This window comes from Belonocnema kinseyi, chromosome 8, assembly GCF_010883055.1.
Source record: "Belonocnema kinseyi isolate 2016_QV_RU_SX_M_011 chromosome 8, B_treatae_v1, whole genome shotgun sequence".
Classification (NCBI taxonomy): domain Eukaryota; kingdom Metazoa; phylum Arthropoda; class Insecta; order Hymenoptera; family Cynipidae; genus Belonocnema; species Belonocnema kinseyi.
The window spans coordinates 69,913,306-69,930,732 of NC_046664.1; the positions used below are offsets into that span (position 1 = coordinate 69,913,306).

General features: G+C 29.2%; 1 protein-coding gene across 1 annotated transcript in view; it reads left to right on the forward strand.

The window, feature by feature from the left end:
* The window catches only part of LOC117178534 (gamma-aminobutyric acid type B receptor subunit 2), a 297,426-nt gene that overhangs the window by 239,379 nt on the left and 40,620 nt on the right, over positions 1-17,427 (forward strand). The window contains exons 10-12 of the mRNA XM_033369962.1: positions 7,237-7,360; positions 10,286-10,402; positions 14,843-14,981. Of these exons, the coding sequence (XP_033225853.1) occupies positions 7,237-7,360; positions 10,286-10,402; positions 14,843-14,981 (380 nt within the window). The remainder of the gene's footprint in view (positions 1-7,236; positions 7,361-10,285; positions 10,403-14,842; positions 14,982-17,427) is intronic.

The following is a 17,427-nucleotide window of genomic DNA, read 5'->3' on the forward strand; positions in this document are numbered from 1 at the left end:
TTAATATTTGACAAAAAAATTTTAATCTTAGAAAATTTGGTCAAACTATCTTATAGATGGGTAGAAAAGTAGCAAATTATCCAAAGAAAATTTCAATTTTTATGAAAATTAGAAACGTTATTAGGTATTTTCACTTCAATCACCAGCTAACTTCACTTCATATTTTGCTAATACCTTCGTAAAAGCTCATTTTTTCTATATAAGTGTATTTGAAAAATAGTTTGCATTTTTTAATTACTATTTAATAAAATAATAAAATGATAACCATTATTATTAATCACAAACATTTTACAGAAATAAAGTTTTGTTCCATGCATTTGGTCTAATGTTTTCCCCTCAGCTTTTAACGAAGTGAAATTAGCTGACGGTTGAAGAGAAAATACCTAGTATACTTTTTACAATTTTTTAAATTTTCCAAAAATAGAGAACACATATTTTTTTGATAAATTAGAAAATTTTATTCAAATTTTTTCACATGATATTAAATATAATTAAAAACTATGTAGGTTAAATTTTTCGATAAGAACAAAATTAAAAAAGAGCTTTTTAAAAATTTGAAATAACATTTTTCAGAGTTTTAGAAATTTTTTTCAACGTTTTCTGTACGTGAAAAAAGTATTTGCAAATTAACCTTGTGACATTTCTAATTTCGATAAAAATTCAAAAAGTTATATGCTTTTCAACATTTTGAAAATTTTCAAAAAATGAAGAACAATTTTTTCCATAGATTAAGAAACGTAAATTGAAATTTCTTCAAGATATAAAATATATTTTAAAACTATTCTCATAAAATTTGTCAATTAGTCCCAAATGCAAAAAGTTAGATCATTTTCAAAAACATGCAATTTTGTTATTAAGATATCGTTAATCGTTATTTTGAGTGCATACTAATAAGATTTGCAAATTATCTTGATAAACTTTTCTAATTGGACACAATTGAAAATGTCCTAGGTTAATTAATCAAAGTAGAGTTGCCTCAGAACTGAAGTTTGAACAAACGGAATCAAAGCCTACGGCTTTGTCTCTATCTACTAAATTACAAAAAACAAATGTGTGTTTTTAGTAACATTATATTGAAAAACAAACCTATTTTTTATATGCTGTTCAAATTTGTATACGCCCTTTATTTTTTAAAGAGAATTTACTCTATTACCTAACTATCGAGCGCGAAGCGCATGTGTCGCAATGACAATGGAATTGTCAAAGCCGAAAACGAGCGCAAAACGTGATACCATACCCGCCCGCCCTGACGCGCTCAAACTTAGCGCAAAGCGCCGCGCGCAATAAGAACTTACCTTTTGTTGCAAATCACAAGATCAAATTGTTACACATAAATTTTCGTACCTAATTTCAGGAACTTTTTCACTATTTGATCCAAATAGTGAATATAGATAATAGAAATAAATATAGATTATAAATAATAGAAACCAACCTTTATTATTTTTCAAAACGTTCGATTCGGACCGAACCCTTTAGAAAAATTGACGGTCCGGATCGAACCCGAACCCCTCCAGAATCCTTTATTATTGAAACGAATCTAAAAGGTTCCAAACCCTGAATATAATACATTTTTTCCAAATTTGTCGCCATTTCGGATCTTTAGTATGCTAAGTCATGGAAGCGCGTCAGTTTATTAAATTTTTCATTCGTCAATTTAAGGAAATTCTTAAAAATATAGTCGCCGCTTTGGATGAAAAATCTTGAATTGATACTTTGGATTTTAAAATCACTGTTATTAATTCAAAAACCCTCCTAGTACCGAGTTTGAAAAAATTCTTATTAATTTCAAGAGCTTGAAGACCCTGAAATTTTCGAGCTACTCGAAACTTTAGAGCAGCTCAAGACTTTTAAGTACTCGATTGTCTTAGAGAGCTCGAAAGTTTCGAGCACTCGCATTCCTTCGAGTGCTCGAAACTTTCAAGTACCCGAATTTCTTCGAGAACTTAAAACTTTCCAGTACTCGAATGTCTTTGAGAACTTGAAACTTTCGAGAACCCGACATGTTCAAGTACTCGAAGCCGTTCGACTTCTCGAAACGTCCGAGTAGCTCGAAAATTTCGAGAACTCGACATTTCGAGTACATCCGAGCTCGACTCGACTCGAAGTTTCGAGGTTTTTGCACACTTTTCAGTGCGGTAGGTGGAGTTTCGTAACCTCACATGCGCGAGATAATTCAAATTTCCTTGCCGCCCTCAAAAATTTTTTAAATATTGAAAGATTTCATGAACCGACCAGAAATGTTATTTTTGGATTTGAAATTGGTCTCGCTGTACATTACTTGAGTCTTTAAATTCATTAAATCCGATTGGCAACTCGATTTCTCTAAAGAGGAATTACCGTTATTGTTATTTTTAACAAAAAATATCCCCTAAGTAAGACAAGGAATTGAATTGTGTAAAAACTTAGGGATGACACAGCGTTTCATCAGCGCTGCGTTCCCCAATTTGATTGATCTATGTTGAGCTGCAGCGATTGAATGTCCATTCATTGAAAATGAAACCCCTAAAATCAGACTTTCCAAAAAATTATGTATTTTTGTCATCCGGGGCATGACTTTTTTAACTTTATTGTATGTTTCTGAATCCTTGATGCAAACAAGTTTCAAGTACTTGGTGCCTCAAGACTTTTTTGACCACTTACAAAAATTTCGATTCTCCAAGTATTTCAACACAATGAATAAGTCAATGACAAAACATGTTCATCCACACATTAGTATTAGCGATAAGCTTTAAACGTACTGAGTTAAATGTGTAGATATAATAGCGTATAGATTGAATCGTGTAGAGTTTTAATTAATAATGTGCCCAGTTTAATTTGTAGGCATTTTTATCAGAAAAATTTCTATCTTGGCAGTATATAACGTGTGAAGTTAAGTATGCAGTGTATAACTTGAAGAGTTCATTTGTGTAGATTTTAATGTTCGAGCTATCCAATTTTCGAAGTTGGTGTGTAGAGTTGAGTGTGCAGGGTTTTTGCGTGTACACTTTAATATGTACAGTTAATGTGTACAGTCGTGAAACATTCATTTATATAAAGTTTAAGAGTAAAGTGTTGGAGACTTACATGTGTAGACTTTAATGTGTAGACTCAAAGTTTACGCTTATAGTGCAGAACTCATACCATGTGTAGATCCGATATGTGTAGAATCGACCAAGCCCCCTTCCCTTTCCCTCATTTCACCAAATTTCTTCTACTCCCTCTTTATTTCGCATAATATCTCCTAATCGTCCATCATTTGTCCCGCTTCACCTTATCCACTTTCCCTATTTTTGCTTATTCCCCTGCCTTTCAACCCTCATTTTCCCTTACTTCATCTACTTCTCTAAACACATTTTCTTTAATACACGCTAGTTTCCCACCCCTCAGTTCCCTTGATTTTTCTACTTTCCCTCCCTTAGTTACCACTAATTTCTCCTCCCGTCCCTTTCCATTTTCTCCTTTGCCAATCTTTTCCCCCTTTATTTCTAATAATTTCTCCTGTTTACCGTCGCCATACTTCTACTGCTTTACCTACTTCCCTTTTCCTCATTTCACCTCACTTCTCCTAATCCCCCTTTATTTGGATTCATTTCGGCTAATTTTCCTTTCTTCCTCTCCTCTCATTTCCCCTCCCTTCTTCTCCTTCAATAAATGTACGAAGGACTGATGCCCGAATGAAACTGTAATGGATTCTGCCTGGGCTACGAAACTCTTAAAACTATTTTTTCTTCAAACCTTTATAAATTTTGATCTGAATAATATACCATAGACCAGGGTAATTAGAGATCATACAGGTATTTTTTTTAACTTTTTAAAAAAAAATCTATTTATGCAATTGGAAATTTTTAGCTTATTTAAATTCAGAATTTTGATATAAAACTTGAGATAAATTAATGTTTCATTGCGATTAATTTAAAATAGACGATGTTTGGCAATTGTTTAAGCAATTTTTATAAAGAAGTTCACAATTTAGTTATTTTTCAGCGAATATGCTTGATTTTTCTTCACTCTTGTTCTAGCTTAAGTAACTTTTTATATTTAAAGGTACATCCAAATATTTAAATTTTGCAACTTTTTACAAAAATTTCTGGGGAAAATGTTGTTTTGTTTGAAAAGAAAGCAAACCATGTTTCTAGCAATTTCTTCATGTTTTTTTAATGTTGCCAACAATTTTTCAGCACACAGTTTTACTACTATTCTTTCAAACTTCAATTAAATTTGTGAAAATTTTCTGCCGAAAAATCTAAAGTTTATCCAAAGGGACTAAAAATACAAAAACCTATTTTTTAACTTAATAATTATATAAAGAAAGACATGACATTAAATAATTTGAATTAAAGTATAGGCTAGTTACAGTAAATTTTTCTCCTTAATGACTAGTAAAAATATCTTTCAGGTTGGCGTAAAAATTGAAAATTCGAAGGGAAAATGAAAAACCAGGATCTCAAACCCACGCAAGATCTAAAACCCAATCGGCCAGAACATTCACAAATACCCACTTTTTTCTTAAAATCCAAGTCCTTCATCGTCCCTTTTTTCTGAAAGAGGGTGATACGCTGAATAAATCCGGTTAAAAAAGGATTTGCAACTGATCGATATCTATACGTATATACTTGCAAGCTTTGAAATTAAAGTCTCGACTCTTGACAGTTCTCTTTCACGCAGTGTCATAGGGGGATTACTCAGGAAGCTTTTCGAAGGAAAATCAATTATCCCTCACCTAAAATATTAGTCATATACCAGAGAAGTTTTAAAATAATATATATATATATATACCTACCTTTGAAACTGGAACAGGAAATCAGAAAAAAGACTAATAGAGGATGTACTCCTTCTCGTAACGGATCCCACAAATCCTCTCAATTTATCGAATCCTTTTAAAGCAAATTTTTATTCTAGTCATCGAAAATTCAGGATCTTATTTACATCGCAGAGAGCTTTAAAAGCAGGCGATAAAATGCTGAGAGGTTTTTTTCTGCAAAAAATATTAACGTATTTAAAGATCCCTTTTGCCACGACTTCGTTAAGTTCCTTTAGATGAAAATCAGAGTGACCGAAAAATTTCCCGAGTTTCCACTGATTTTTTAAGAAACCATTTCCGCTGTTCACTATCATTTACAAATAAAAATTCAAAAAAATTTAATTTAGAAGTTTTTGGTTTATTTAGTTCATTCAAAGTGAAACAATTGCCTTTTTTAATCTCAAAAGTGATCAACAGTGACTAATTTAAATTTATAATGTGACTAACGTTCTTTTTAATTTAAAAAGAATTCAAATGAAATGAAAAAAATTCAACATATGCCAGTGATTTCAGTAAAATTGAGATTAATTTAGATGGATTTTAGGAAAATAAGATAAACTCGATGAAATCGGTATACATTCAAAGTGATTTCCAAACAAATTTAGTGAATTAAAAATGAAGAAAAATCAGTGAATTTAGTAACTTTGCAGATAGGTTAGAAGAATTTAAGAAAATTAAAAGAATTCCATATAATTTTAAAGAATTAAAGATGTACTAACAAGAATTCAAGGTGAATTACAAATAAATTTGAAAGAATTTTCAAATTATAAAATCTCTTGGAATTTTTTTTAATATCTTAAAACCTTATAGGTCATTCCAATAATTAAATTCAGTATTTTTGAAATATTTTCAAAGAATTCAAGGAAATGCAAAAAAAAAACTAATAATTTAAAAGAATAAATGATAAGTTAATAAGAATTCTCGGCAAATTTAACATGAATTTGAAAGGATTAAAAAAAATATTTTGAAATCTTTTCGAATTTTTTAAAATATCTTATACATTATATATCCTGTCAGATCATTGAATATCTTCCGTATTTCTAGGAAATTATTTTAAGCCGCATGCAATTTTTTCCAGATCCCTTAAAATCATTAACTTCATAATATAATAAATACATAAATGATAATAAATTATGAAATTTTTATAATTTGTTAAATATGCTTTGTAATCCTTTGAAATACTCTAAAATATTTCAAATTCTTCAAAATATTCTAAAATACCAGAAAAGTTTTTCAAACTTTTAAAAATTGCTTGGAATTTTTAAAATACCCTTAAATATTTTGAAAATCCTTCAAATTTTTAAAGCCTTTAAACAATCCTTAGAATTTTTTTTAATACTCTGAAATATTTAGAATCATTTTAAAATTCCTTAAACAATTATTCAGCTATAGAAAATTCCTTCGAAATTAAAAAACAGCCAAATATCCTAACAATCTTTTACAATTACATTAATTTATTGAACTCTGTTAAAAATGTTAAAGTGATCTTGTCACAGTAGTCATCATTCTTGATCCGAAATTCCCTGACTTTTGCCATTTTTTTCAAAATCGCTGAATTTTTCATAATTTCCAAGTTTTTCATGATCCTTGATTCATGATGCAGCCTAAAAATACATTCTAGTTCAAAGTAATCAGATTAAAAAAATAAATTTTTCTTTAAACTCAGTAAGGTTTATTTAATAGAAATGCTATAAATCACTCCAACATTTCGATAGCAGCACTGATGCCCTCTTAAGATTTACAGTATTCGACCATATTTTTCTTATTGAATAATAATCCAAAAAACGTTAAGATTTGTTTAATGATACATTTTTTGTGGTTGTCTCACATTAGTCTATTTAACCGACGACAATAGCTAGGTGGTGATTCTCGACTCGTCGAGTTCTCGAATGATAAACACAGACGGGCGGGGTTAACTCTCGGATGGGTGGCCGTTCATGATTCTCGATTGGTCCTGTTATTACTGCACTTAACTACTGCCGACCAAGAGGTTTAATGCCAAGGTTGAGTGTTGAGAACTTCGACGCTGTCGAATGTGTCCATCTAAACTCGTCTCTCGGTAGCCAGCTATGCTAACAAGTTTATTAAATAAATAAATTAATTAATTAATTAAAATCCGGCTTCAGATGGTAAAGTATTTGAAAAGCTGAAAAATCCACTGGATGGAGAACGCCAGGCATTGCTTAAAGGCTATTTATGAACATTCGGGTAATTGGGTGTTGGAGAAAGTGTTTCAGCTAAAGTGTTCAATTTCTGAGAATCTCTTGTGGGTGAGGGATTTTAGATATGAAAAAACCCGAAAAACGGTATTAATTGAACAAAATATATTTTCCTCTAGGCTGAAATGAATCCCACGAGTCTCTTTTACATTTACGAAATTAAAAATACCACATGCAATTTCTCTTAATATTTTGGATTCGATTAATTAAAAAAGTAATTAAATTTTTCAATTTCAGGTCACGACCAACGAAGGATAGCCATATTTACACCTGACAACGGTCAACTAATAATGAACTGCCCGGGGTGTGCAATCACACGATGGCCAGGCGGACATCCGCCTGCATCCAGGAGAGTTTTCCGGTATAGTATTTTCGTCGTAACTATATCTTACAATTTTAATCAAGCAATTCTTGATTTTTCTATTCAATAATACAGAATTTCAATACTCTATTTTTTATTTCCATTTATCTAAAAAAGAGGTGTTTTAGAGAAAAAAAATATGGAAAAAGGGACTAAAAATTGGTCTTCATGAAATAACTATCTAGTCAATGTCTCTTACCTTTCATTCACAATGTTTTGTTCTTTATACATGAATTATTAGCTAGAAATGTCTTTTACGCTTCTATTTGTCAAACCTAGTAGGTAATTTCGCAAGTTTTTATTAGAGAGCTTTATAAATTAATACATTAGATAAAAGTCTTTGGATGATGTACTTTCTTAATTAATATTATTAAAAATTTATTATTTATTTATTGAAACTTCAATAAAAATTTATTTGAAAAGATTAATGAAAAAACACGAGAAGGAAACAAGTCGTGTAATCCGCTGGACCACTCAATTATCCGAACTGGTAATCCAGGGTAATCCTAAACTCCAATGTAATTCGTTGACACGGATTAATCTACTCGTAATCCGGATTAATTGTACTCATTTAGAGTATGCCATTACTAATCCAATTTTAAGCCAGTTTAATTTTCATAGTTAATTCAAATAGTTTAAAAATATTTAGTTGAAATGTTTTTGTTTTTTTAAATCAATTTTCTTAACTGAAAATTTATATATTCCATGTTTTTATCAAAACTCATTTTTTTAGTTGAATATTCATGCATTTTGTTGAAAGATCATCTTTTTCGGACGAAAAGTAATATTCTTCGTTTTCTATCATAAAAGGATTGCTTTTAAGAAAAATTGTTAAATCCCCAACTGAATTTACGAATTTCGAACAAAACAGTTGACTTTTTAATGAAAAAAGATACCAATAGTTAAATTTTCAATGTTACCCTTGACTGGCACTGTTAGTACCAACATGCGTAACTGGCACACTGGGTAATTAATACCTCAACGCGAGAAAATGATTTTTGCGCAGTCAGTATCTAATATTTTCGCAACAAAAAAATTATCTAATGTAGTTTATGATATTTTTTTCAAAGTCAAATCGGGTTTATAGTTATTTATTCAAATTAAAATAGTAAAAAAATGAAAAAAAACGGAAAAAGTCCGTTTTTCACTTAAAAAATCAAAGGTCGCGTAAATTTTAATATTTTCAGCTGAAAATGTGTGTGAACATGCTTGAAATACTATGCTTTAAGAAAAAAAATTACCATGATATTAATGTTTCCAAAAAAGGTATTTATTTTGCAAAATGAAACCACGATTTTTTGTTGAAATCAAACGTCATATTTTTCAACATTCAAATCGATTTATTTTTATTTAAATGCACCAAAATAGTTACAAATCAATGAAAAGATTAAAATGGAACATAAATAAGAGTTTTTTAACCTAGCACTTTCAATCTTAAAACTATTCGCTGATAGCACATGGGGTAATTTTTAATTAAAATTATGCATCTTTAGCCAAAAAAGTTAATTTTTAAACTAGTTAAACTAGTTAAACTTTTAAACGTTGAACTATTTAAACTACATAGTTTAGCTTTCAATTAGGAAGTTACATTTTTAACCAAGAATATTAATTTAAAATTCGTGAATTCTCACAAAAAAGTCGGATTTTCAACTAAACAAGATTTTTAAATTAAAAATTGAATGCTTTAAATTTAAGTTTAAGAAATAACTTTTAAACAAAACAAAAATTATAATCAACCAATTAGATGAATATTCAGCTAAAAAAGATAAATTTACAATTAAAAATGGAATAGTTGAATTTTCCATGTAAAAAATTTATTTTCAAGAATAAAAAATCGACAAAATTGTTGAATCTTCGACTTCATTTTCAAAAAAGTGTATTAATCTTTAACCGAATAGTGGAATCAATCAAAAGATTAATTTTCCATCATGAATATTAATTTTCCACCAAAAAATGAAATTTCCACAAAATACATGGATTATTCTTCATGTATATTTAAAAAATATATTATTTAAAAAAAAGCGAATTTTCAAGAAAATAATTAAATTTTCCACTAATCCATTTTGTAAGCCAGTGTAATCTGATGTAATCTATACTGATTCCAGTATTTAAAAAAAAACACAATTTTAATTTAATTTCTTAACTAATAATTTAGCTATTCCATTTTTGGTCAAAAATGATCTTTTTTAGTTGAAAAATCAACTAGTTTGTTAAAAGTTAAAGTACTTGATTTGAAATTCAGTTTTCGGGTGGAATATTCTTCACAAGAATTGGTTGAAAATTATTTTTTTATTTGTATTTTATTGAAATTTCGTCTTTTTGGTGAAAAATTAAGATTTCCGCCATAAAACTGATGTTTTTGGGTAAATATTTGACTATTTTGTTAAAATCAATGTTGTTGATCATTGAAGTATTTGGTTGAAAATAGATGTAATTCATTAAAAATTTGTGTTTTTTGGTATGAAGCTGATGTTCTTTCTTAAAAATTCAATTAGTCAGTTAAAAATTGACGTATTTTAATACAAATTCGTGTAATTTTAACAGAAATTATTCTTTTTAAAGAAATTGATCTATTTGGTTAAAAGTTAATACAATTTGTAAATTCGTCTTTTTGGTTGATGATTCAACAGTTTTGATAATAAGCAATCCTTTTTGGTTAAAAAATCGTCTTAGCTTTGATGTAATCCCAAGTAATCCTATGCATTCCGCATTCAGTTTAGGTAATCCAGAGTAATTCGGTATATATAGGGGATCCGATATAATCCGGCATAATCCACCTCTGCTGAACCGCATTTTTAAGATTTTTTTCCCCTCGTTGAAACATTATTCTCTGTTTTTATTTATTTTTCTATGAATTTTTAGTACAATAAGCTAATTTTGTCTGAATACTTTTTCTCGAGAATTCATAAAGAATAATTTCATTAGCTTGAGGGTTGTAACTGTGGCTCCAGCAGCCTTTCTCGTCGTCACCTGTCTCTCAAGTGTGGGAGTTACTCTCGCCCTTGCTTTTTTGGCATTTAATCTCCACTTTCGAAGACATAAGTAAGTATCACATTTTACATTTTTTAATCATTATTATTATATATAATAAGCGATTTTTTCTCTACTTCGCTTTCTCCTCGTTATTCCAGCTAACACTACACTTTCCCTTCCAATTTTACCCTTCCCTGCCACTTACCACCCCTCCCCAATTTAGCGTACTGAACCTTCTTCCCCTCCCCTTATTTTCCCTCACATCACCTCCTTCCCCGTACTTTATTTCCCCTCACGATCACCTCCTATATTTCCTTTATATTCTCTACATACCCTTTCCTCATCCCCTTTATTTTATCTACTTCTCTTCCCCTTATTTCATCGTCCTATTTACCTCTTCACATTTTCTTTCTCTTCTCTTATTTTTCCGCTCAGCATGTTCTCTCAATTCACCTCGTCTCAATTTCCCCCAAATTGTCCTTCTTTCCTTCCCTTATTTCCCTAACTATCACCTCCTTTATTCTCCATACATTTTGTACGTACCTTCCGCTCATCGCCCTCATTTTTCCACTTTTTCCCCTTATTTTACCTCACTTTCCCCATTTTCCCCTAATTCCCCTCTCCTTATTTCTCATAAATTCCCCTACTTTCCCACGCCTCATTTCACTTCGCTTTTTGTACTATCTGTTCCCTCATTTCTCCTATTTCCTATTCTATCATTCCCCATCACTCACACTATTTTCCCTCCTCGCACTTCTTTTCGCTTCCCCTACTTCTTCTCCCATTAAGTTCACTGAATTCCCGACGACTCATTTTCACTGACAATGCCTTTTTACCTTCCTCTTATTTCCCTTCACAATCTCCTGCTTCTTCCCCTGGCATTTTTTCCTTCTTCTTTTCTCATCCCCCTCATTTTCTTTACTTAATCTCCCTTATTTTATTTCACTTTTGCTAAGATCCCCTAATTCCTCTTTCCTTACTTCTTCTTACTTCTTATAACTTCCCCTACTTCCACTTAATTTTCCTTCTTTTCTCTTTCTTCCTCTTCACAGGTTTCCCTTATTTCCCTTTCTATTATTCCTCCTCACTTACCCAATTTTCGCTACTCTCACTTTCACTTACTTCACCCACTTTTCCTCTTATCATTAACCTTGATTCTCCTCGACCCATTTCCCTTTTTCTTCTACTTTCTTGCACATCGTTTTCCGTAATTCTTCTCCTATCATTTCGACTTCCTCCTCCTATTTTCCCTCCCCTCGCTTCTTCTCACTTCCCCTACTTCCTCTTCTATCCTTTTTTTCTCTATCCCCGAGCTCTTATTTCCCCTGACTTCCCCTAATTGTCCTCCAATTATTTCCCCTAATTCTCCTCCCTTTATGTCACCTCACAAATTTTGCTTCCCCTCGATTCATTTTCCAAAATTAACCTATTTTTGACAGATGGATGGAGGGACGGACTTCCAAACGAAACTATAAGGTTTCGGTCAAAGGCTAAAAAACCCTAAAAAACTGTAGTTCTTATGATTTACGTTCAAAAATTGTTCAGCCTGAAAGATTTAAAATTGAAAATTTAACTTTTAAATTATATATCCTCCAAATTAAATATTTTTTCATTGTATTTTTTCAAAATTTAATCAATTTTAGTTATAAATTGTTCAAATTCAATAATTTCCCATTGCTAAACCTATAAATTAAACTATTACAACAAATTTACAACATTACAAGTGTTTAAAATATAAGTCATAACACTTAAATAATTTTTAATTCTTTATTTTTAAATTCAAGAATTTACAACCTTAACTCTCTAAAATTGCAAAACTTTAAATTCTAAATCTTTTAAAACTGAAGAGATTTGGAAGATTTAGAATTGAAAACTTGGCTTTGAATCTTTAAAATTATTCAAATTTAAAATTTTTTATTTATACATATTTAACATTAAATAGTTTTTAATGTTAACTATTCAAAATGGTAGAACTTTAAATTTAAAATCATTAAAATTAAAAAGCTTTTAATTTATACTATTTAGAACTTAAAAATATTGAAGTTCAAGTTTTATAATTATAAATGCTTTAATTTTCGTACGTTCAAATTCGACAGTGCTTTAATTTTGAAGATTTAGAATTGAAAATTTTAATTTTAATTTTTAACATCATTAAACTTTTTAAACTTTTTATACTTATCTTTGAATTTAAAGAGTTTTTAATTGTAAATCTTCAAAGTTTAAGAATTTTAACTCGCAAATTGTTTAAATTGAAATTTACATTCGAAATTTCTTCAATTGGAAAGATTTATAAGGAAAAAGGCTTAACTTTAAATCTTGAAAATTATGACAATTTAATAATTTTTATTTATATATCTTTAAAATTCAAGAATTTTGAATAATTCCTGAAGAATTTTTCGTTGTAAATCTTCAAACTTGTAGAAATTTAGAATATCAAAGATTTAGACTTAGACCTTCAAGAAAATTAAAAAAAAGATATATTTAAGAAATTTGTAAACAATTTCGTGATTCTATAGTATAAACATTCGAAACTACAGAATTTGGCGAATTTTTAATTGTTATAAATATCTTAAAAATCGATCAGTGTCGAAAATTAATAATATGCTGCTATTATCCATTTTCAAAACTGACCCATTTTTAAGATTATTAAAATTTTTATCATTGCTGAAAACTTTCAAAAATGGTTTACAATTTTCGAAATTGTTTACAGTTTTTACAGTTATTTGTAATTTTTACAATTATTTACGATTTTTAACATTTTTACCATTTTTTAGTGCTTACAATATTGAATATTAAATAGTTAACAAAAATTAAAAATTCTTTTTAAAATGAAAATAACCCTAGCGGACTTTGAGAGCGTAACAGTTATGCAATTGTGTGACAGTAAAGTGACACTGAGCACGATAGGGGTTATTTCACCCTTTTTTTATTTATTCACAATCTCACATAAAACTCAAAACTCTTCTTGTCTTTTTATATATTTATATTCATTTATCTGTATTTATTCGTGTTTTAGCAAATTATAAAATAAAAGTGGTGTGTGGCAGCCTGGCGCACAAAGCCAAAAAGGATGAAAATATGCCCTAACAGACTCAGTGAATGGAACAGTTACTATGGCCACTTTACGTTCACGCAATCCGATCACGTGGTACGCTAGGACATATTTTCATCCTTTTTTACATTTATACACAATTTTACATAGAACTTCAAACTTTTTTGATTATTTTAAGCATTTATATTAATTTATTTGTATTTATGCATGTGTGTGAAAACGGATGAAAATATGCCCTAGCAGACCCAGTTAATGGAGCAGTTACTATGGTCACTTTACGGTCCCGCAATCCATTCACGGTGCACGCTAGGGCATATTTCCATGCTTTTCAACATCCGTGCACAATTTTATATAGAACTCCACTTAAGTTAAGCTAAGTTATATGCGAAATTTTCGATAAATGTGAAAAAGGATGAAAATATTCCCTAGCGGACCCAGAGAATGGAACAGGTACTTCACAGTCACTTTACCACACGCAATTGCATAATCATTTCATTCACGCGATACTCTAGGGAAAATTTAAATTAAACTTTTTGATTAAAAGTTTTAGGAAGTCAATTTAGTAACGAAAGTAGAAGAGGATGGAGGAAAAACATATATTAAAGTACTCATGAGTCCATCGAAATTTAAATTAAGGTTCCTTGAAATTTATTTGTAATCTCTCTAAATATAAATTTCCCCACTATTTTGATATTTTCATATATCGTGCTTTAAGACTGTAGAAGCAAAAACAAAATGAATGGATTGGTTGCGGAATTGCGTGACCGTAAAGTGGCTACATATTGACCGTTCCGCTCACTCGGTCCGCTAGGACAATTTTTTATCCTTTTTATCATTTATTCAAAATTCTCCATAGAATTCAACAGTCTTAGTATCTTTTTTTATATTTACATTTTCTTATCTGTATTTATTTATGTCTAACCAAATTACAAATTGAAAGCTGCTTGCGGCAACCTGACTCACAATGTGAAAAAGAATGAAAATATGCCCTAGCGGACCCAATGAATGGAACAGTAACTATGGTCACTTTACGGTCACTTAATTGTAAAATCAATCCGTTTACACGATACGCTAGGGAAAATTGTGATAAAACTTCTTGATACAAAATTTTATAAAGTCAATTTAGTAAATGAACTAAAAAAATACATGTCTCTAAAAATGAATTTCCCTAATATACTGATAATATAATACATCGTGTTTTAAGAATATAGAAGCATCATGAATCTATCTAAATGTAAATAAGGTTTCTTGAGACAAAATTAATGTCTCCAACAGTAAATGTTCTCACTATTTTGATCTCTATCTTGTAATATATCGTGCTTTAAGCATTTAGAAGCAGACACGAAATAGCGAACGATAAACTCTACTCTTATCGAAGAAAGTTGAAAGTCTCTTATAAGAGAATTTCATTAAATCCACTTGGAATCAATATGGGGTCTTATCTTCTGTTTCAACAGGAGTATAAAGCTCTCAAGTCCTAGATTGAACAATATGGCGGCAGTAGGATGCAGCTTGGTTTACGGAGCAGTAGTTCTACTTGGTCTTGATCACGCGACTTTACCGGACAGTGATGGTTATTTCCCCGTAGTCTGTACAGTAAGTATCCTCATAGATTTTTTTAAATCACTCCACCAGGATAGCTCGAACGAGTGCAGGCAAACGCTCTACCTCGAATTTTCCTGGGCGTTTGACCCGGGGAGAAGAAAACTGCAAAAAACCATCTCCCGTTGTTGTAAATTGCTTTGTAGAGAGACTACAAAGCAAAGATTTTTTTATACCACTTATAGTCCATTAAAACGTTTTTGTTAGAGAAATTTGATGAATAAGTTTAATTGAATTTATATTTAAGAGATACTTACTTTTTTTAAATGTATTTTCGCCGTTTCTAAACAATTTGAGGGATTCCAAAGGATTTCAAAAGATTTAATAAATGCCAAAGGATTTAAACAAAATAATTGATCCAAATAGTTTATTTGTAGAGCAGTCAAAACACAATTTTTAGAGGACCGCTGAATTTTCGACACGAGAAGTTCAATATTCGACGAAAAAGATAAATTTTCAATAAAAATACCTTATTTTTAATATAGAAAGATACATTTTCAACCATGAATTTATGTAATAAATATAGTTATATTTTTTAACGAGAAAAATAATTTGCTCTTTTAAAATAATTATATGTAAATGCAAAAAATGTTGTTTCAATATTGTTCTATTTACTTTAATTTTTTCGCAATAATAAAGAAACTTCTATAAAACATAGACAACCTTCTCAAATTATACAAGCAGGGTGTCTACCCTACCTGGAAAACCTGAAAATGTCAGGAAATTTTGTCAAGAGCAAGCTTAATTTTTTCAGTTTCAATTATAAAAATGAACAGAAATTAATTTTTACTTGTAAAAGTAACTTAAGTAGCTTATTTTACTATTTTCTTGAAATTTCTTTTTTTTTAAATAAATTTTTTCAACTGAAAATTGAACTATTCTATTTTTGGTTGAGAATTTATCGTTTTTAGTTGAAAATACAAATATTTGTAAAAAATTTAGTAGTTTTAAAAAAATTCAATCTTTTTCGTATAAAATAAATCTTGTTAGTTGAAAACACATCTTTTGCTTTAAATTTTATCAGTTTCTTTGCAATTTTTTTTCTCTTGACTCCAAAACCTTTTTTCAGAATTCATCGTTTTTTAATAAAAATTAAATTACTTAGTTCAAAGTTCAAACTCTTTTGTTACAAATTTTTGTTCTTTGTTAAGGATTCATCATTTTAATTGTATATTCATCTCTTTGGTGAAACATTATTTTTTTTACTTAAAATTTCAACCATTAAATTTTTGGTTCAATTTCCCTTCAATTGTTCTAATAAAAGGGTTATATTTTTTTAATATTCATGTTTTTGGATTTAAAATTAAATATTCCAGTTAGAGATTCATCATTTTAGTTGGAAATCGATTTTTTCAGTTACAAATGCAACAATTTGCTTAAATTTTAGTCTTTTTCGTTAGAAAATAATTATTTTTAAAAAATTAATTATATTGTTTGAAAATTCGTCTTTTTAGTTTAGAATTCAAGTATTTCAGTTAAATATTCATATTTTTAGTTGAAAATTCATTTTGTTTTTTGTAAGTTACATTTTTTTATTACAAATTAATCTTTTTAGTTGAAACTTCATTTAGCTCAGTTTTAGATACATTATTTTAATGAAAAATGCATGATTTTGGTTAAAAAATATATGTTTTTTTACTAAAACTTCATTTTTGAACTTAAAATTTAAATATTTCAATTTTGGTTAAAAACTGATCCTTTTTGGCTCAAGACTAACAATTTCGTTGAGAATTCATGCAGTTTGTTGAAAACTCGTCTTTTTTTGTTAGAAAATTCATTTCTTTAGTTGAGAATTCAACTATTGGAATAAAAATTCACCTATATTGTTGGAAATTCAATATCTTCACTTGAAATGTTAGAATTTCGAAGCGGTTTACATTGAATTCAAGAAAGTACCTGCATATTGTATTTATATTTTCATTTGTTCAAAACTATTTATTTTTACTGAAAATGTAACTATTCCAATTAAAAATTCCATTATTTTGGTTAAAAATGTATCATTCAGGTTGAGCACAAATTGTTTTAAACCAAAATTCAACTATTCAATTTTTTGTAGAAAATTTATCTTCTTTTAATTGGAAGTTCGTATTTTTTAGAACAAATTAATCTTCTTGGTTGGCAATTCAATTATCCTATTTAAACATTCGCCATTATAGTTAAAAAATCATCATTTTGGTTCAAAATTTTACTATTCAAGTTATAGATTCATCATTTTAGTTGAAAATTGATCACTTTTTTTAAAAATCTAACTACTTTTTTAAAAGCGTTTTTCTTCTTCTTGGTTGACATTATTTTTAATAGAAAATGTATATTAATTTATCTTATTAAGTTAATAATTCATTTTGTTGGCTGAAGATTCATATTTTTTTGTAGAAAATTCATGTTTTTGGTAGAAAATTAATATAGTGCAGATCAAGATTTACCATTTCAGTTAAAAACT